Here is a 21,027-nt window from a genome sequence, read left to right as displayed (position 1 = left end):
CCGATATCTCCTGTACTGAAAAGTCCAGCAAGGATCTGGAGAGTTTGGCTCAGTGGTTAAGAACATTTGTAAAGGCCCCAGGTTCTATTCTCAGCACTACACAGACTTACTACTTCCTTGGCACTAGGCACAGATGTGGCACACAGACATACATACAAAATAACAAACCTGTTTAAAACAGACAAAAGGCCAATAGGGCCTACTGTCCTATGCCTCCTCTCATCTGAAAAGCCTAGTAGGTCTGGCTTCAGGTACCGCGGGATCCAGGAACTCAAACGACATCGTCAGGATTTTGTTGTTCTCTTGACTCTGATTTGTTCTGAGAATAAGATTGTCCCCCTCAAATTCACTCACTTCCTATGGGAATAGAGCCCCCATCCTTAGCCACTGAAAGTTAAAGCACTTTTATGAGACAGAAGGTACTCCAGATGGGCTGGCCACTCCATGCTCAGGAGGCTGAAGTGTGGTGGGTTCAAGGCCAACCTCAGTTACATAAGAGACCATGTGTCAAAACAACATGAGCACTTTCCCTTTGTTAGGCTTTGGGCATGGTAGGTGGGTGCCCTGCCCCTGAGCTACCATAAAAAGGGAAACGCTGCGTTGCCTAACTCTCCTATCGTGAGTGTGGTCACATGACTAATTCTTGGCCCAGTTGGCCAATTCCAAGGACTACTGTGTTTCGTTTTGTTTTTGACAGGTTTCTCTATGTGTAGCCCTGGCTGCCCTGGAACTCACTCGATAGATTAGGCTGGCCCTGAACTCACAGAGACCTACCTGCTCTGCCTCCTGAGTGATAGGATTAAAGGCGCATGCCACCAACTGGCCAACTCCAAGGGCTACTCTTAAAGGGGAAGGGTGAGTCTTCCCTTTCCACATTTCCCGATTTCTGCTGGTTACAATGAAGATATGAGGTGAGCAGATGGTCAGGTGGTCACATCCTCTGAATAACTGAGCCACAAGAGGGAAGGTGCCTGAGCCCCCCCCCCCCCAGCCAAACACCTGCTGTGTCGACGGCTGTCGTGTGGACAGTAATGTCAGAAATAAATTGCTTCCACTTCCTGCTATTATTTAGGTTTGCCCTAGTATCAAAAGGACATACTCTTGACCCCAGCACTCAGGAGGCAGAGGCAACTTCCAGGATAGCCAAGGCTACACAAAGAAAACCAAATCAGGGCTGGAGAGACAGTTCAGCAGTTAAGAGTCCTGTTTGCTTTTTCAAAGGTCCTGAGTTCAGTTCCCAGCAACCACATGGTGGCTCACAACCATCTGTAATGGGATCCAATGTCCTCTTCTGGTGTGTCTGAAGACACTTACAGTGTGCTCATATACATAAAAATAAATAAAATAATTCAAAGTAAGAAAACCAAACCAACCAAACAACAACAAAAGAACATTCTTGGGTGTCTCTGTCATAATTATGAGTGTGTGTGTGTGTGGGGGGGTGTTGCTATCCACCTTATTTTTGAGACAGACAAGGTCTCTCACTGAGCCTGGCACTCACGTTCAGCTAGGCTGGCTAGCCAGTGAGCTTCAAGGACCCCTGTCTCCATCCCGCAGCAGTGAGGTTTCATGCAGAGACTCTTCATCCTGCCTTTTCCAAGAGTGCTAGGATTTAAACTCTGGTCCTCTTGCTTGCACAGCAAGCACTTTATCTCCTGAGCCTTCTCCTCAGCTACTGTTTCCTTTTTTTTTTTGTTTTTTTTGTTTTTTGTTTTTTGTTTTTCGAGACAGGGTTTCTCTGTATAGCCCTGGCCGTCCTGGAACTCACTTTGTAGACCAGGCTGGCCTCGAACTCAGAAATCCGCCTGCCTCTGCCTCCCAAGTGCTGGGATTAAAGGCGTGCGCCACCACCGCCCGGCTGCTACTGTTTCCTATTTGTTTGCTTTTGTTATTGTTTTTTTAGTCAAAATCTCATTCAGGCCAAGGTGGCCTCAAACCTGCTGTGTGTGGTAGGGTTCCCTCCTGCTCTGTCTCTCCTCTGGGGCTACAAGCGCACCTACCTTCTGCAGGCTTCAAAGGTTCACTCCCCTCAGGGTAGCAGGGGCAGTCTTACGGGCTCCATGCACTGCAGGATACAGTGCCCTGGCCCCTATTTGCTGACATCCCAAAGCAGGCTCCATGCATGGGTGGCTATGGTCGTGCCTGAACCAGACTTCCAGCTGATTGGCCAGGACCAGGTTCTACCCCCATCCATGGAACTGGCAGAGAAGCTTCATATCCGAGGGCAGAGAACATGCCTTCAAGGTGGATGCAAGAGCTGTGAGGAGGAAGAGCGGATGCTGGCGAATGAGGATAAAAGCCATTCCTGTTCTGTGCATTGTCTTAATGGAAGATACAAAAGGGCCATGTGTCAAGGGCCCATTTCAGTACACACCATGCTTTTTAACATTTCTAATTTTATATTTTATTAAGTGGGGGGAGGGAGAAAGTGCATGCCCCGACAGGACACGTGGAAGTCAGAGGACCACTTTTAATAATTCACCTGCTCCTTCCACCATGTGGGTCCTAGAACTCAGGTGGTCAGGGTGGGCTGCACAAGCCTGCACCCACTGAGCCCTCTCGCTGGCCCAACCCCATGCTGTTAATATTTATTGAGAAGGTTTTCTTTCTGATTTTTTTGCTTTTGATTTTTTTTTGTTTGTTTGTTTGTTTGTTTTTGTCTTTGGAGACAGGATTTCTCTGTGTATTCGTGGCTGTCCTGGAACTCACTCTAGACCAGGCTGGCCTTAAACTCACAGAGATCTTTGTGCCTCTGCCTCCCAAGTGCTGGGACTAAATGTGTGCCCCACAAAGCCCAGCTAGGCTTTAAATTACTTGCTTATTTTTATCTATTTTACCTGTGAGGGTTGAACTGGAGCTACAGTTGTGAGCCACCAAATGGGTGCTGGAACTCAAACAAGAGCAGTGGGTGCGCTCGCTGTTGAGCCTTCTTTCCAGCCCAGGTTTCTTTCACGAGCACCAGTTCCTGGAGGCTATTTTGACATGTCATCTCTCATTTGAGCTAACCTCTGAGTGCTTCCTACCCATTTCCAGGCCAGGCACTGTTGCACACGGCTGTAACTGCATAGGGCTGGGGTGGGAAGAGGAGCGGATGAAGAGCCCCGTGCGTTTGGTCCTTTGATACATAACCAGACTGTCATCAAAAGAAATTTTATTAAACATTTTCTAAAGATTTATTTATTTATTTTATGTATATGGGTACACTATCGTGCTCCAGACAACCCCACTTGCTCCAGCCTAACGATTTATTTATTTATTTATTATATCTAAATACACTGCAGCTGTCTTAAGACACACCAGAAGAGGGAATCAGATTTCATTACTGATGGTTGTGAGCCATCATGTGTTTGCTGGGATTTGAACTCAGGACCTTCGGAAGAGCAGTCAGTGCTCTTAACCACTGATCTCCAGCACCCCCCCCCCCAATTTTTTGTTTTGTTTTTGTTTTTCGAGACAGGGTGTCTCTGTGTAGCCCTGGCTATCCTGGAACTCATTCTGTAGACCAGGCTGGCCTCGAACTCAGAAATCCGCCTGCCTCTGCCTCCCAAGTGCTGGGATTAAAGGCGTGCGCCACCACTGCTCAGCCTCAAAAAGGACTTTTAAGGCTTATGCAAACACTACAGAAGCCCGTTTCCTGAGGAAGAGAGCTGCAGTGATATCTGACTTTTGCTGTTGCTTTACATGTTTGAGTGTTTTGCCTGTGTGTATACATGTACACCACATGCATTCAGTGCCCATGGTTGCTAGAAGAGGGTATTGGATCTCCCGGATCTGGAGTCACAGACAGTTATGAGGTACCATATAGGTGCTGGGAATCCAACCCTTTGAGAGATTTAACTACTGAGCGATCCTTCCAACCTCAGGCATCTGCCTTTCAATTTGATTGACTTTGAGACAGGATCTTGACATGTGGTCCAGGCTGTTGTTGAATTTATGGCAGTCCTCCTGCCTCAGCTTCCTAAACACTGGGATTACAGATGTATGCTACTACACCAGCTTCTTACCTGTATGTACCTTTGTACTGTCTTTTTAAATAAAAATTGTGTGTACACGTGTGGAGGTCAGAAGACAACTTGCGGCATGAGTTCTGTCCTTCCACTATACGGGTTTCTGAAGAGCGTCACACTGACCTCTGGCTTTATTGCTATTGTTTTATGTGTTATATGTTTAGTGTGGTTTATATTGTATGTATTTTATGTGTGCCACATCTGTCACTCAGGTCATCTGGCTTGGAGACAAACTGCCCCTGAGCCACCTCCCTGGCTCTCTATTCATGTATGTATGTATGTATGTATGTATGTATGTATGTATGTATGATGTATGTATGATGTATGCATGTATGTAGTATGTATGTAGTGTGTAGCATGTATGTGTATATTATGTATGTATGTATATATGGGTCTTAGTTACTGTTTATTGCTGTGAAGAGACCCCACAATCAAGGAAACTCATAAACTAAGAGGCTTAATTGGAGACTTGCTTACAGTTGCAGAGCGTGAGTCCAGTATCATCATGGTGGGAAGCACGGTGCTGGAGTGGTAGCTGAGAGCTCACATCTGATCCTGAGGCTTAGCACAAGGGAGACTGGGCATGTCATTGACTTTCAAAACCTCAAAGCTGACCGCCCAGTGACACACCTCATCCAAAATGGCCACAGCTTTTTAAAAAAAATGATTTATTTTTATTTTATGTGCATTGGTGTTTTGCCTGTGCATGTCTTTCTGAGGGTGTCAAATCCCCTTGAACTTGATTTACAGACAGTTGTGGTTCTGGGAATTGAACTCAGGTCCTCTGGAAGAGTAGCCACTGCTCTTTACCCATGAGCCATCTCTCCAGCCCTCAGGGATGCACTTTTTAAAAAAGATTTATTTATTTATTTTAAGATTTATTTATTATTATATGTAAGTACACTGTAGCTGTCTTCAGACACACCGGAAGAGAGCATCAGATCTCATTATGGATGGTTGTGAGACACCATGTGGTTGTTGGAATTGAATTCAGGACCTTTGGAAGAGCAGTCAGTGCTCTTAACTGCTGAGCCATCTCTCCAGCCCAGTCCACCAACTGGGATCCAAACATTCAAATATATGAGCCTATAAAAGCCATTCTCATTTAAACCACTGTATCATAAATGTATGTATATATGTATGTATGAATGTATGTATGTATGTATTTATTCATCTATCTGCCTACCTATCTGTCCATGGGTGTGTCAATGCATGTATGCATATATGAACATATACATACTTGTATCTGTGTGTATGTGTATATCCATATATGTGTCTGTTCATGTATGTATGTATCCATGCATCTACCCATGTATGTATGTCTGTATGTATGTATGTACGTATGTACTTATGTATGTATATGTATGCATCCACCTATCTCTGTATTTGGGGGGTTCTGGGGATAAACCCAGGGTTTTCCACCTGCTAGGCAAGTGCTGTACCACTACCCCCATTCAATTTTGTTTTTTTATTTTTAACTATAGAAAGCACAGGTCTGTGATCTCAGCACTCAGAAGCCTGGGTCAGGAGAATTGCCACAGTTCCAAGACGGCATGGGCTATCTAGTGACATCCTGCATGGAAGAAAGCAAGCAATACTGGAGCTGTAGAGTTGGCAGAGCCCTTGCTCAGTAAGGTGGGGCTCTGGGTCCCAGTCCCAGCACCACATAGGTGGTGCATGCCTGTCATCCCAACACCCAGGAAGTGAAAGCAGGAGGACCAGGAGTCTAACATCATCCTTAGTTATACAGGGAGCTTGATGTCAGCTTGGGATACACTGTCTCCAAAACAATCAGGGCTCACCTGTGAGACAGATGGCTCAGGTGAGATGGCTCAGCTGGCCAAGGACTTTTCTGCCAATACTGAAGACCTAAGCTCAACACCAGGAGCACAAGGTAGGAGAGAGCTGACTCCCCAGGTTGTTCTGTGCTGTCCACATGCATCCTGCTGCATTTGTGCATGCACATACATTACATGCACACACACACAAATGTAATTTTAAAAATAGTAAATATCTCATAATCCCAAATCAGTGTATTCATAAACAGAAAACACCGTAGCACGTGTCTGTCACACTGCACAGCCTGATTCCACTCACACACCCAGTTGCTAGTTGCCTTTAGGATTCTTATTTTGAACTGAGCTGGGGAAGAGATACTGGCTGGAGCAAGAGCCTCTCTCCCATCTGTGGCCTGCAGGCTGCACAGCAGGCTGGATTCACAGATGCCCTGACTAGAAGGTGAAACTCCCTAAGTCACTTGTCCGTGACCACATTAGCAAAGCCACCCAAAACAAAAACTCTGCTGTCTGCCCCACCCCCTACACTGTTTTAGGCAGTGGCTGTGCCCAAGAAGGCCCCTGTTCCCTTGGTGGCTGTAGCTTATCTGTCCCCAGCCTGCTAGCTGGCCCCGCCCCCTAGAAGGAGCTGCCACTTAGAAGCTCCTGGTCAGCTGTGTCCGGCAGCTGCTGCTGACCCAGCTGTGGACTAGGGGAAAGGGGAAAGAGGAAAGGGAAGGAGAGGTGGGGGGGACAAAACAGGGGCGCTGGAGCCCTGAGCTTCCTGAAGCTAGGGCTGCATCATGGACCAACTCAGGGTGCCCCTCTGGCCTCGGGTTGGCCCCCTCTGTCTCCTACTTGCTGGGGCAGCCTGGGCACTTTCACCCAGCCTCCCGGACCCCAAGTTTGAGAGCAAAGGTAAGAACTGTACATGGGCAATGCTGTGGCCTGAATTCCCAGCCTGAGTCCCAGGGGCTAAATGTCTCCTGAACCTCCAGATGGGGGGGGGGGAGGGTCCTAGGGGCCAAACTGGTGTCTTGAACTCGATGAGGCATCTCAGGGCCTCTCACTCGCCCAGGAGTGATGCTCAGGGCAGAAGAAGGCTTAAGATTGTTTTGGCTGTTTGTTTGTTTGTTTGTTTGTTTGTTTGTTTGTTTGAAACAGGATCTCACTAGACATTCCAGGATGTCCTGGAACTGCTAGGATGAAAGGCATGTGTCACTCTGCCTGTACTGTTTCTGGTTTTGAGGTGGCGTCTGTGTAGCCAAAGCTGCCCTCAGAGACTCATTATGTAATTGAGGTTGAGCTTGAATTCCTGATTCTCCTGCTTCCACCTCCAGTTGCTGGGATGACCTGCAAGAGCCAACACATTCGGCTCTGTTTCGTGTTTTAAGGGAGTCTGTGATATGGTAGAAATAGCAAGGGTAAGGTAGTGCTAGGTCCGCTCTCCTGGGGGAGGGGATCAAGCTCCCAGAGACTGTGAAACAGACCCGCTGCAGACTGTAAACACTGTTTGGCGGGCGGATGGTGCTAGATCCTTTGGACGGCTTGCTAGGAGGAGGAAGGGGGCGGGGGACACGGTTGGCGCTATCGGGGGGCAGCCGGGTGCCTGCGGGAACCGATAGGAGGCCGAGTTCTCTGCGCTCACACACACCCGCTAGGGCGGGGCGCAGAGCGCTCAATTTGCAGGGTGAGTGGGCGTGCGCACTGAGGAGTAGAACAAAGCAGGCGGGGTCGCTACTCTTGGGAGTTCTGAGGCCCCACTTTTGCAAGACCCCTCGAAGGCCCTTTTGGAGAAGAGGGCGGGGCACTAAAATTATCGGATCTGCACAGGCGACAAGAGGGAGGGTAAGGGCACCGTGGAAGGCAGACCTGGGCTTCCCTGATCTCCCCCTCCCCCCACCATGGCTATCCCCTTTTCTAGCGGCCCTGCTGGCATCCCGGGGCTCCGAAGAACTTCTGTGCTTCACCCAACGCCTGGAAGACTTGGTGTGTTTCTGGGAGGAAGCGGCGAGCTCTGGGATGGACTTCAACTACAGCTTCTCATACCAGCTCGAGTGAGTCCTCAGGACTGGGTGGCCTTAGGAAGGGTGGGTACAGCAGAGCTTCCTGGATGGGCCTGGAGACTAGGTTAAGGGTGGGAAACTCCGGGAACGGAGGAGGGGATGGGGGTGGTGCGGATGGTGTGGAGGTCGTCCACGGGTGGCCGGAGCTGGAATAATTCTTTTCCATCAATGGACTCAGGTATTACGTTGGAATTAGGGCACTACCTGATCGTGGTAGTCAAAATGCTCTGGTCCCCACGATGTGGGTCAAAGAAATCCGAAACTCTCCAATCACCTCCTGCCCTCCCTACTTGTTCAACCTTTTCTTCTTGGTTCCCCCGATCGCACAGGGGTGAGTCACGAAAGTCATGTCGCCTGCACCAGGCTCCCACTGTCCGCGGCTCCGTGCGTTTCTGGTGTTCACTGCCAACAGCGGACACGTCGAGTTTTGTGCCGCTGGAGCTGCAGGTGACGGAGGCGTCCGGTTCTCCTCGCTATCACCGCATCATCCATATCAATGAAGTAGGTAGGTGAGAGAGGATGGGAGCGACATCGATCGGGGTGGGGACCGAACTGGGTCCCCGCCTACAGGATCCGTTTTACTTTCTGCAGTGCTCCTGGACGCCCCCGCGGGGCTGCTGGCGCGCAGGGCAGAAGAGGGCAGCCACGTGGTGCTGCGCTGGCTGCCACCTCCTGGAGCACCTATGACCACCCACATCCGATATGAAGTGGACGTGTCGGCAGGCAACCGGGCAGGGGGGACACAAAGGGTGAGAGCCAAGAGAACAGCCCCACCCAACCTTCCCAAAGTCCCTCAAGTGCCTCTCCCAGTGCCCAACATCCCATCGCTATTTTAAAACTGCTCTCTTGCCTGACATTTAGATATTTTAAAAATGATATTTATTTGTGTGGGGGAGGTGCACACTTGCCACTGTGCACTTGTAGAGGTCAAAGGACAATTTTTGTGAGCTTTCTATTCCCATCACTTGGGTCCACTGAGCCATATCGTCGGCCCATACCATTGGAGTTCTGTCCCCCAACCCCCATGAACATTTCTGATGGATGCTCATGCCTCTGGGACAACCCATCAGAGAGCTTCGGCCCCTCTCACAACCTGGTACAAATTCTCAGATATCAAGGAGGCGATCTCTGTCAGGTGTCTGCCTCTGCCTTTATATGGCCCACAGCCAGTTCCTGACTTTGGGGTCTTCTATCTGATTGGCTTTGAGCCAAGAACGGGACTTATCAGTTGATACCATTATTTGAACACCCCCAAGTACCCTCCCCATAATTAGGGTGCTGACTAGATGCCTCCGTGCAAGCCCCCAAGTCCCCTTCTCACTGGGTGTGTTGGTTAGCTGTCTCCTGGCTCCACCCGCCCCCAGGTGGAGGTCCTGGAAGGCCGCACTGAGTGTGTACTGAGCAACCTGCGGGGCGGGACGCGCTACACCTTTGCTGTTCGAGCGCGCATGGCCGAGCCGAGCTTCAGCGGATTCTGGAGTGCCTGGTCTGAGCCCGCGTCACTACTGACCGCTAGCGGTGAGGCCCCAGTTCCTCGGGGTGCAGGAGGAGCTGGGCCAAACACCAGGCAAACTCCCTGACCTTCTTGCCTCCCAGACCTGGACCCTCTCATCTTGACGCTGTCTCTCATTCTGGTCCTCATCTCGCTGTTGCTGACGGTTCTGGCCCTGCTGTCCCACCGCCGGTGAGCCCCTCACCTGAGTTCTGACTTAGATCGTCCCCTGGGATCTCCCTTTCTAGAGAAAGCAAAGTTCAGATCGGGGTGAGCACTTGCCCAGGGTAACAAACAGCAGGTCAGTGCTAGAACACACACACTCCTGAATGTCACTCTTGGGCAGTGGCTGGAGTTCCCTTGACCTTAGCGGGGGCTCCTTCCTGCATTCCTTTGTGGGTTCCATTTCCCAATGTCGTCAACTTTGTCAAATCAACCAGAAAGTTTAATGGGAAAGATTTAAGCCAGTGGCTTTAATGATCTGACTAGCTATTTATAATTCCCAGTGCACTCAAAGCTTTGCCCTTCCGGCTTTTCTGTAAGCACACATCCTGTTTGCCTTTCATGGCTGCGTTTATTTACTTGGTTGAAAAACATGCATGCAATTTTGGTGGTTCTGGGGATCCCATCCCTAGCCTACGGACGGGAGTGTGAGGCAGGATATTCCAAACTCCTATGCATCCTTCAAAATTATGTTATCCTTTGGTAGGGCCTTGCTAATGCCTCCTTCGTAGGCTGTTGCTCATTCCTGCAGGAATGCTGAAAGTCACTGTGGTAGTGGGTTTGAGAGGGCACAGGTTGTTCAGTGTCACAGGTCCATGGACTTGTTTCTAACGATTTCAATAGGACTCTGCAGCAGAAGATCTGGCCTGGCATCCCAAGCCCAGAGAGCGAGTTTGAGGGTCTCTTCACCACCCACAAGGGTAACTTCCAGGTAGGTGACCTGTTTGTGTTCTCTATTCTGGGGGCTGCTGCTGCCGCTGCACACTGAAGGTGCCTCTGAGCGCAGGTGTTCTTTTTCCAGCTGTGGCTGCTGCAGCGTGATGGTTGTCTATGGTGGAGCCCGGGCAGCTCCTTCCCTGAGGATCCACCTGCTCACCTAGAGGTCCTCTCAGAGCCACGCTGGGCAGTGACTCAGGCTGGGGATCCTGGGGCAGATGATGAGGGGCCCTTACTGGAGCCAGTGGGCAGTGAGCATGCCCAGGATACCTACCTGGTATTGGATAAGTGGTTGCTGCCCCGGAGCCCATGCAGTGAGAACCTCTCAGAGCCTGGGGGCAGCGTGGACCCTGCGACTATGGATGATACTTCAGAAACATCTTCCTGCCCGTCTGACTTGGCCTCAAAGCCCAGGCCAGAGGGCACCTCACCTTCCAGCTTTGAGTACACCATCCTGGACCCCAGCTCTCAGCTCCTGTGCCCTCGGGCACTGCCTCCCGAGCTACCTCCCACTCCACCTCACTTGAAGTACCTATACCTTGTGGTGTCCGATTCTGGCATCTCAACAGATTACAGTTCGGGGGGCTCTCAGGGAGTCCACGGGGACTCATCTGATGGCCCCTACTCCCACCCCTATGAGAACAGCCTTGTCCCAGACTCAGAGCCTCTGCATCCCAGCTATGTGGCCTGCTCCTAGGACTCCAGCCTACAACGTCTTGAACAGGATTGGTGAAGCTATACTTAAAGTCACAGCTGATCTTGGCCCTCTGAGCAGGAAGAGACAGCCTTGCAATGTTAAGATGAAGTTATGTCTGTATATAGAAATATATATATATCGATTTTTCTACCTTGACTTTGTCTTATTTGTGTATACATGACATGAGTGTGGGTGCAGGCATGCCTCAGTTCATGTATGGAAGTTGATTCTCTCCTCTCACCTCAATGCACCTTGTTCCTGCCTTATTTCCTGATCCAGGCTAGCTGACTGTGTGCTTGTTTCTCTCTCCTGTCGGCCTCCCATGTTGCCTTTGGGTTGCTGCAAAGACTGCAGACTGCACCACAACCCTCAGGAGTTCTCTTGCTGGCCCAGATTTTAGTTGTTTGAGACACGGTAGCTGAAGGTGACCTTGACCTCCCGATGCTTCAGTCTTTCCCTCCCCAGTGCTGGGGCTCCAGGCATGCTCCACCACGCCCAGCTCAGGGGTGCCAGGCACTGTACTTGAGCTTCCTGCATGTTAGGCCTCTGTCATGGCCTGGGACCTCATCTTTGCCTGGACCTAAGACATGGCACTGAATTTTTGGACCTGGCGACATGCAGACAGACATAATGGTCAGTGTATATGTCACTAGCTGTCAATACAACTGCTCCAAAACTTAGTGCCATATCCACTGTTGATCTCCTGCCGGACCTGAACAGACATCCACTGGCCCAGACAGAAAACCCAAGTACACAGACCACCAAAGTCCAATTTGGTGAACCAATAAAGTTTTACTAGGGTTATGCTCAGGAATATGGGTGAGGGGTTTTTCACGGGAGTGGAAATGACTCAGACAGACAGAGAACCAAGGCTTCACAGTGAGAGAATTCCCCACCACTGGGCTCTCTCTCCAACTCCCTAGATGAGAGACTTCCTAACCACTGGGCTCTCCTCTAGCTCCCTAGTTTGTTTTTGTCTTTGAGGCAGGGCCTATGTAGCCCTGGTTGGTCTGGAACTTGCCACGTAGAGCAGGCTGTTCTTAAACACATACATACAGATCTACCTGCATACATACAGATCTACCTGCCTCTATGCTAGAACTAAAGGCCTGTGCCATCACACCTGGCCCACTTTGGGCTTTGGAGACAGGGTCCAGTGTGAGCCAGCATCGCTGCCCACACCTTATGTAGCCAAAGATAGCCTTGCACTTGTGATCTCCCACCTTTCCCTCCCTAAGCTGGCCTGTCCTAAGCAAGCTAAACATGTGCATACTCTATATGGAGTGGATCCACTCGGAACTGTACACCCTAAATACATGTGCAAGGTCATGTGGATGACTACGTAAGCCAACACACAGAGGTAACTGGGATACGGGCACCCATGGAATGTGCAAGAGGAGCCAAGAACAGGAGCGTACTCCATAGGCCCTACTCTCAAGAGATGAGGCTGGAGGATCAGGAGTTCAAGGACAGCCTCAGCTAAGGATCTAGTTTGAGGCTAGCCTGACTTAAGAGAGCCTGTCTGGATAAAAAATGCAGCAGATAAACTAGGAAACATGGCTAAATCTCATTGACAACGGTGAGTGGGCAAAGGAAGGCTCTGCTGGCCTTACTTATCTTAAAGGTCTCATTACTAATTTATCATTAGTGTGGAGGGCTGTGTGCTTCCACCCAAATGTGGAGGTCAGAAGACAACTTGCAGGAGTCAGTTCTATCTTTCTACCACGTGGGTCCCGGGAATCAGTCAAATTATCGTGCCTGTTGCCAAGGGATCTTGCCAGCCCTGATGACAATAATGCTAGCTTATAAACAGAAAATCTACATTTTTCAGGTCTTAGAATCTGCACCTGTCTCTGAAGTAAGTATCCCATCTGAGGGAGACCCAGGACCAGGGAGGTTGTCACATCCCAAAGTTAAGGACTGGCTTCCAGCACTTGAATCTTTTTTCTCTGGGCTGAGCTTAGAAGCCTGGGCAAGCCATGGGGTGACCTTCATCTCTCCACAGGGTAAGAAACTCACTGACCACTCTGTCCTAGGGCTCAGTTTGCCCAACTCTAGGCTGGCTCGAAGGCAGCAATGCTGTCCCAAGCCTAGGGCATCTGGCTGCAACCGGCACTGTGCAGGAAAATACCGCTTAAGTAATGCCAGATGTGGGGCATCGGCCTCTGCTTCTTTCTGGGTTTCAAGGGCCACCACAAGCCCACAACTGCCATTGGCTCCAAGACGGTGGCTAAAGAAGGCAGCAGTATCCAGAAGCAATGCAGCCAAGTAGGCGGCTTCCTGGGCACTGGGATCCTCTGCGAGATATTCTTCCAGGCCGTCCAGGAGTAGAAGGGATGGGGTCGGTGCTGGGGCCTCATGGGCAGAGGCCAGCAGCTGGAGAAGCTCTTGAATTGAGGATGGGTACTGGAATCGAACCTTCTAGAAGATAAGAAAAGGCTAGACTTAATATAGGAGGTCAAAACTCCCTATTATGGCTACCTCACTTCTTCTATACTTTCTCTCATGGTCCATATGTAAAGTTCCAGGATGAAGCACCAGCTCAAATACTTCACCCTTGTCACCTGCCCTTCTCCAGCAGTTGTCACTGCTCAAGATTATTTAAGGAAAAAACTTTTTTTTTCTTTAATACAGGGCCTCATGTAACCCAGGATGGTCGCAAATGCGTTTTGTAGCCAAGGATGGCCTGACACTTCTGACCTCCTGAGAACTGAATCCCAGGCATATATCACCAAGTAAAGGGATAGAAAGAACCCAGGGCTTCGCGCATGTTAGGTAAATTCTCTGTTCAGTCCCAGTCCGTATTTTTTGTTGTTGTTTTTGGTGGTTTGTTTTGGTGTGTCGCCAATGCCGCCCGACCACAGGACGGTCTTTCACTTCTTCTTTACTAAACCCGCACTGTCCCGTCCCACGTGCCTACTCCGCCTCTTCCACCCACCACTTCCACAGACGCTTTATGACGATTTAGTTGTGAATCTACGATCCACGCTGCCATTTGCCTATCGAACTGTCACTCAGGCGCGACCTAGCCCGCCATTGAGTAAGGCATTGCCAGGTCCAGCCCTCCGTTTACCTGGAGCCGCCAATGCTCTCGCGCTGTGGGTGTACTGAGCGGCAGGCTCTGAAGGGGCCTTCGCGTCACGAAGAGGACGGACCCGCGGCCTTCCCCTGCCGCCTCAAGGGCGGCTGCAAACAGCAGCGACGTCTGCGCAGAGCGCGGAGCGCCGAGCAACAGCAATGGCGGCCCGGCAGCGCCATCCTCTCCGGGCCTTGCCGCGCAGCCGGCATTCAGCACCCGCCTCAGCGCCTCCGCCATTTGCTGAGTGCCGCTGACCAATCAGAAGCGAGATCTCATCTTGGGCCCGCCCACAGAGAGGTCTCATTGGCTATAGCTCACAGACTAAGTTCGTCGCTGGAGCTGTCAGCCAATGATCAAAACGCGGAGCGTGGAGGAAGTGGGTACTTTGAGGGAATTGCTGCAAGAAGCCGTGTGATCGATTAAAAGGAAAGGAAGGTCGAGGGTCCAAACGCGCTCCCCAGAGACGCCCAGGCTCTAGGTCGGAGCTGTAGAGAATGGCTCAGTCGTTACGAGCACTGGCTGCTCCTCCAAAAGACCCGGGTTCAGTCCCCACCATCTACTAAGTGACTCAGCCATGCACAACTACAGTGTGAGGGAATCCGACGCCCTCTTCTGGCCTCCGCGGGCACGTGGCACCCATATATTTATGGCCCCGCGCGCATACGCACACGCATGTAAAAATAAATCTAAACATTAAAAAAAGTAGAAGCCGGTCGGTAGTGTCGCGCACCTTTAATTCCAGTACTTGAGTGGCAGAGGCAGGTGAATCTCTTAAGATCAAGGCCAGTCTAGAGCAACCGTCTCAAAAAAAAAAAAAGTAGGTTCCCTTAGATATATATTGAGGTTTGAGTTACATGAGCACCTATCTTTAAAAATAATAATAATGATGATGATAACCAGACTTTTAGCTTGCCCACATGCAAAATGAATATTGTGATTCCATGTGATCATTGTAACGTGTTGGTGTGAACAATTGCTGATGTCACCGAAGGAAAGTTCACAGAGACCTGTTGTTTGCTTGACTCTGTATAGTTGAATATGGGGAATTTTATTTTTTGGTAGGGTCCCAGACATTTTAGCCTGTGCCACTATGATAAATTAATGCAAGGCTGGGGGTGAAATTCGGGGTTTTGTCCATGCTGAGCAGGCACTCTGCCCTCCATGGGGGGGGGGGGGTGATTACATTTATTTAGTTGGTGTGAGTGTGTCCCACTGACACAGGGTGCATGCACTCTGAGGACAACTTCTGGGATGGGATGCAGTTCTTTCTCCCCCACCATGTGTGTCCCTGGATGACAGATTTTTTAAAAAAGATTTATTTATTTATTTTATGTATATGAGTGCTCTGTCTCCATGTATACCTGCATGCCAGAAGAGATCATCAGATCCCATTGTAGATGGTTGTGAGCCACCATGTGGTTGCTGGGAATTGAACTCAGGACCTCTGAAAGAGCAGTCAGTGTTTTTAACCACTGAGCCATCTCACCAGACCCTGGGTGACAGATCTTCAGGCAAGAATCCTCTAAGCCATCTCACTGGCCCCAATTTCTGGGATTTTTTTTTTTAAATCTTTTTTTGTGTGGGCGTGTGCAGGATTACCTGTGCCACCTATCGTGTGGAGGTCAGTCCTTCTAGCTCATTTGCACAGTGTATCTTGTTCACTGCTCTGTATGTCAGACTGGATAACCGTCACAGCCCCACCACGAGACCGATCCTGTGACCAGTGTTTACATGGGTCGACTCTCAGGCTCATGCCTGTACATCCCGCACTGTACATACTGAGACCTCTCCCAGGTTCCCTGTATGAGGGCCCTTTAAGAGGCCTGTCATCTAACTTTCTTTTTGGCCTGGGGCCTTCTTAATGCCTGCTTGTATTAAGAGAAGAGAGAAATTTGTGTGTGTGGAGAGAGAAGAGAGAGAGAGAGAGAGAGAGAGAGAGAGAGAGAGAGAGAGAGAGAGAGAGAGAGAGAGAATGAGGGCTTCATTCACAAGAGTCTATGACCACACTGGAAAAGTGCAATTCTTGTCAAGTCACTGAATGAAAGAGGAAGAACTGAGGGAACCAAGGTGAGTGGTAGGTGATCCGGATTTCTCAGCCAGTCTCTTCACCCAAACTTGGCTCGTGAGCTGTCACTCAAGCCTGTTTCCCTGGAAACCTTGTCTCCTAGTAACTTCAAAGTGGTACGGTTGCCTGGAGACCCAGGAACAGGGCGGAACTGTGATTTCCTGAGCTTACTCTTTCCCTCTGGGGACAGAAAACAGCTTCACAACATCCCCCAGTACACCCACACACACAGCTGGGCACCCTCACCCTGAGCACACACACACATACCCTGCACACACACATGCATACCTCTGAACACACATTCCATGCATGTACACACACCCTGCATGCACACACACGTACACATGCTATGGCATTTTGTATGTATTCCTTTTTCAGAGTTCTATTGCCCCCACACACATAAACAGCTGAACGTGACACAAAGCATTCCATACAGTATTCCCACTTCATACTCCACACCCTGACCCTTGCACGTGCGCGCGCACACACATACACACACACAAGTGCACACACATACACACACACACGTGTACACACACACACTAGGACACAGGTTGAGAAGACTATGTGGTGGGATTCTTCAGACACCCTGAGCACAGTTATACTGTTGTGGGAAGTCTGATGCTTCAGCCTCCAGCCCCCACCCAGACACAGCCTGACACTGCAAAGCTTTAAGTGCACAGAGCACAGCAGCACACTCTCCACAGGTCCTTTCACGCGCCTTACCGGAAGGGTTGGCTCTATGGGCTCTGTCTAGCTCTGGGTTTGTTCATTTGCTTGATTGATTGTTTGGCTGGCTGATTACTGGTTTGGTCTCTCCTCCCTCTCTTCCTCTCAGCACGCAGGACCCCACCTGTGCCAAGTGAACATGGAGCACTGAGCTAAGCACAAAGAACATGGAGCACTGAGCAGAGCACAGTGAACATGGAGCACCGAGCAAAGCTCAGAGAACACGGAGCACCGAGCAGAGCACAGCCCTGGCCCTCTTTTTTTTTTTTTCCCGGCCCCACTTAATTTTTTTGTTTATTTTTGTTTTATGGCTATAAAAGTTGCCCATATGCATTATGTGGCACTATGTGCACCATGTGAGCCTAGTGCCCTGAGAAGTCAAGGCTGGGCCACCATATGAGTGCTGGGATTGCATCCAGGCCCGCTGCAAGAGCAATGTGTGCTGTTCTTCTCCAGCCTCCCTTCCTGCTTATTTTACTCTTTACTGAATTAACTTATTTACTTTCTTTTTTTCTTATGCAGGGTTTCTCTATGTAGCCCTGGATGTCCTGGCACTTGCTCCATCAGCCAGGCCTCAAACTCAGAGTTGTGCCTGCCTCTGCCTCCTGAGTGCTAGGATTAAAGATGTGCACCGCTGCTTGTCCTTTTTTTTTTTTTTCTTTTTTAATGTATGAGGACACTGTAGACACACCATTAGAGGGCATTGGATCCCATCACAGATGGTTGTGAGTCACCATGTGGTTGCTGGAATTGAACTCAGAACTTCTGGAAGAACGGCCAGTGACCTTAACCACTGAGCCACCTCTCCAGTCCTTCATTTTCTTTTTAAATTGAGACTTTCATCTCCCTAAGTTGCCTAGTCTGGTCTTGAACGTACTGTGTAGTCCAGGCAAGCCTTGAACTCATGACCTTTCTGTCTCAATCTCATAAAGAGCTGAGATTGCAGGCTGCAGCACTAGGTCTGGCTGTCATTTGCTCTTCACACACACACACACACACACACACACACACACACACAGACACACACACCATGAATGTGCAGTGCCCATGGTGGCCAGCAGAGGGCATTAGATCTCCTGGAATTGGAGTTACAGATGATTGTGAGCCACCATGTGAGTGCTGGAAACCAAGCCCAGGTCCTCAAGAAGAGCAGCAAGTGCTATTAACGTCTGAAGGGACATCTCTCCAAACATCATCATCATTACCATCGTCGTCATCGTTGTCGTTGTCGTCGTCATTTTCTCCTCATCTTCCTCCTCTTTTTCTTCTTTCTTTTGTTTTCTTCTTTTCCTTTGAGTTATTTATCCATGTTTTAGGCATCTGGCTATTTTCCCTGCATGTATGTCTGTGCATAAATGTGTGCCTGATGCCTGCAGAGGCCAGGAGAGTCAGATTCCCTGGAGCTGCAGTTACGGATAGTTGTGGGTGCTTAGATTGAACCCAGGTCCTCTGTAAATGCAGCCAGCGATTTTCGTCCCTGAGCCAACTCCCCAGCATTTAAATTTAAAACTTTAGTCATGTTTCTGTGTACCCATGTGTGGCTGTGGGCACTGTTGATGCTGCAGAAGCGGAAGAGGGTGACCCGTGGGAGTGGGGGTCAGTTCTCTCCTTCCACTGTGCGAGCCCTGAGATTTGAACTCAGGCTGTCAGGCCTGGCGGCAGGCAGGTCTTTTTAACTGATGAGCTCTCTCCTCAGCCCCCACTTTCTTTTTTAACTTCATTTGAGTCTCTGACTGAACATCACCTGCTTGTAGAGGCTTTACTTGAAAGGTGTCCAAAACTAACGTGTCCCTTCATTTGTTCTATAAAGATCTGTTTCCTTTAAAAGTGTGTGTGTGTGTGTGTGTGTGTGTGTGTGTGTTTTACCCACATGTATGTGTACCATGTGTGCACCTTGTGTTCCCGGAGCAGAAGATCCCATGAAACAGAGTTATGGATGGTCGTGAGCTGCCGTGTAGGTGCTTGGGATCAAATTCAGCTCTTCTGAATTAACAGCCTCTCCAGTGCTTTAAATTTTTCCATCATCATCATCATCGTTATTATTAGTGTGTGTGCCTGTGTGTATGTGAGTGTCTATGTGTGTCTGTCTGTGTGTATGTGCCTTTGTGTGTGTCTGTGTATGTCTGTGTCTGTCTCTGTGTATATGTCTGTTCATGTGTGTGTGTGTGTGTGTCTCTGTGCATGTCTGTGTATCTGGTGTGTCTGTGTGCATGTGCACATGATTGGGGAGCTCTTCCACAGCAAGCATATTGAGGTCAGAGAACAATTTTGCCTATCTGGTTCTCTCCTTCTACCTTTCCCTGGGTCAACAGGCTTTGCAACACGCATCCATAGCTGCTGAGCTCTCTGCCCTGCCCAGTTTTGTCTTTGTATCTCAGGCACCTCCAGGTTGGCCTCCAGCTCACTGTATCGCCGAGAACAACCTTCAGTTTCGAATCCCACTGCTTTCATCTCCCAGGTGCTTGGGTTACAAGCATGAAACATCACGCCCAGCCACAAGCATTATCTTGTATGGAGGATAAAATATAGACAAATGCTCTACCACTGACCTCAACTCCCAGCCCTGGAGAGATTTGGGAGTTAATTTGTACCATCTACCTGAGGTTATCCACTCATGATGTGCATCTAAACAAGACTATGCTGCAATCCTCAGCAGATCAGTTCTCCTTCAGGACTTTAAGACCTTCCGTTGCCCTCCCGCAGAGTCAGCACCAAGGACAGAGGCGTCTGAGTGCTGTCCATGGTCCTGAAACTGTGATTCCCTCCCTGACCGGCCAGCAAGTTTTAAGGCCCGCAGGCCTCACAAATATGAGGTGTATAACCTTTGCAAGCAGCCCTGTTCGGGTAAGATAGAAGCTCTATAATCAAGTGACCCTTCTCATGGTTGATCTCCCCGTGGCCAGTGACCAGTCCCTCCACCTCCCGTACCACCTCCTCGTTCTCTGCTTGCTGTGTCATTCACTGGAGTCCCAGCCACACGAAGATCCTAGTTCTTTCCTGGAGACATCAGGCATGGGGCCCAAACCTCAGGATGTTTGCACTCGCTGTCTTGTGTACCAGGGATTCTTACTGCCACACACGTACACACACACCTTCCAGATATCCTTGTGACTTTTTCTTCCCTCTCTTCTCACCAATGCTGTTTTCTTTTCAGTGGATTTTCAGAAAAGCTGTTTCCATTTCAGAACTCTTGCACACACACTTTCTCCTTTCCTGGTATGTAGCCCAGGCTAGCTTCTAACTCTCCATTTAGCCAAGGACAATGGTGAACTAGTCGTCGTCTTTCTCCTCCACCCCCCAAGTCCTGAGATCGGGCATGTGCACCTCCCACTCAGAATGTTTCATTACCTTTATCTGCTTAGTGCATGGGAAGTGATTCTACTCGCATGCCTTGGTTCTCTCTTCCTGCCCAGTGGTTCTGGGACAACAAGCTCAGGTTTGGCAGCAAGTGCCTTCACACAGTGAGCCGTCTCTTCAGCCTCCCCCCCCCCATTTTTTTTTAACTTAGAAACATTTAATTTTTCTTTTGTGTGTGCATGCCATGTGAGTGTAGGTGCCCAAGAGGGCAGAGGAGAGCATCAGATTCCTTGAGACATCCTACATGAGTGCTAGAACAGAACCTTGCTCAGCCACGTCTCCAGCCCCTCTTTAAAAAATTGTCACCATTACCACCACCATCATCATAGGGAGAGAGACAGGGAGCATTGCCTCAGTGTACAGATGCAGTTCCTGTAGTCTGTCCCTTCCTCTCACCCTGGGATCTAGGGCTGGAACTCAAGTTGTCAGACTCTGAGAAAAGTGTGTTCACCTGCTGAGCCATGTTCCTGGTTCCCATCCCTCACCTCTTACATCATCTTACACCCCTCCAGAGATCTTAAGCCCAGGTATTGGGTGTATATCTGTAATCCCAGCACTCAGGGAGCCGTGGGCATATGGTCATGGGTTACATGAGACCCTTCTCCTAATCAAACAAATAGAAATCTCAAGCCCTTACCTAAATAATTGAAGCTAGACTCTCCAGCTCGGCAGAGTTTCAGCTCTGAGGCTTTTGTGGAAGGTGGGTAGCAGGGTCTCAGGAACGCACAGATCCCCCCCCCCACTGCCTCCACGTGGCACTCAGTCTATAGCCATGAGTCACTCACTACACCCAGTTTATGAGACGCTGAGGACCTCACTGC

The 21,027-nt window shown here is 49.6% G+C and overlaps 2 protein-coding genes across 3 annotated transcripts; one reads left to right on the top strand and one right to left on the bottom strand.

The window, feature by feature from the left end:
- Positions 1-6,454: 6,454 nt before the first annotated feature.
- On the top strand, positions 6,455-11,132 carry Epor (erythropoietin receptor). 2 transcript variants are annotated; one of them, XM_021172648.2, is made up of 8 exons: positions 6,455-6,700; positions 7,707-7,839; positions 8,178-8,353; positions 8,440-8,597; positions 9,213-9,366; positions 9,445-9,532; positions 10,187-10,274; positions 10,365-11,132. In XM_021172648.2, the coding sequence occupies exons 1-8, from the start codon at positions 6,586-6,588 to the stop codon at positions 10,974-10,976; spliced, it is 1,524 nt and encodes a 507-aa protein (XP_021028307.1). In that variant the 5' UTR covers positions 6,455-6,585; the 3' UTR covers positions 10,977-11,132. The 2 variants fall into 2 exon arrangements, with proteins under 2 accessions (XP_021028307.1, XP_085700601.1); XM_085844475.1 differs by lacking the exon at positions 6,455-6,700 and adding an exon at positions 7,399-7,472.
- Positions 11,133-12,600: 1,468 nt separating this feature from the next.
- On the bottom strand, positions 12,601-14,292 carry Swsap1 (SWIM-type zinc finger 7 associated protein 1). Its single transcript, XM_021172641.3, has 2 exons — positions 14,050-14,292; positions 12,601-13,397 (listed from the first exon to the last, which is right to left on the bottom strand). Exons 1-2 carry the CDS (start codon positions 14,290-14,292, stop codon positions 12,804-12,806), a joined length of 837 nt encoding a protein of 278 aa, XP_021028300.1. The 3' UTR covers positions 12,601-12,803.
- Positions 14,293-21,027: the final 6,735 nt, after the last annotated feature.

This window comes from Mus caroli, unplaced genomic scaffold (genome assembly GCF_978045245.1).
Source record: "Mus caroli unplaced genomic scaffold, Mus_caroli_1 scaffold_11, whole genome shotgun sequence".
In the NCBI taxonomy this organism is placed as follows: Eukaryota; Metazoa; Chordata; class Mammalia; order Rodentia; family Muridae; genus Mus; species Mus caroli.
The sequence above is the reverse complement of the archived record's forward strand: the minus strand, read 5'-3'. Positions and strand labels throughout refer to the sequence as shown.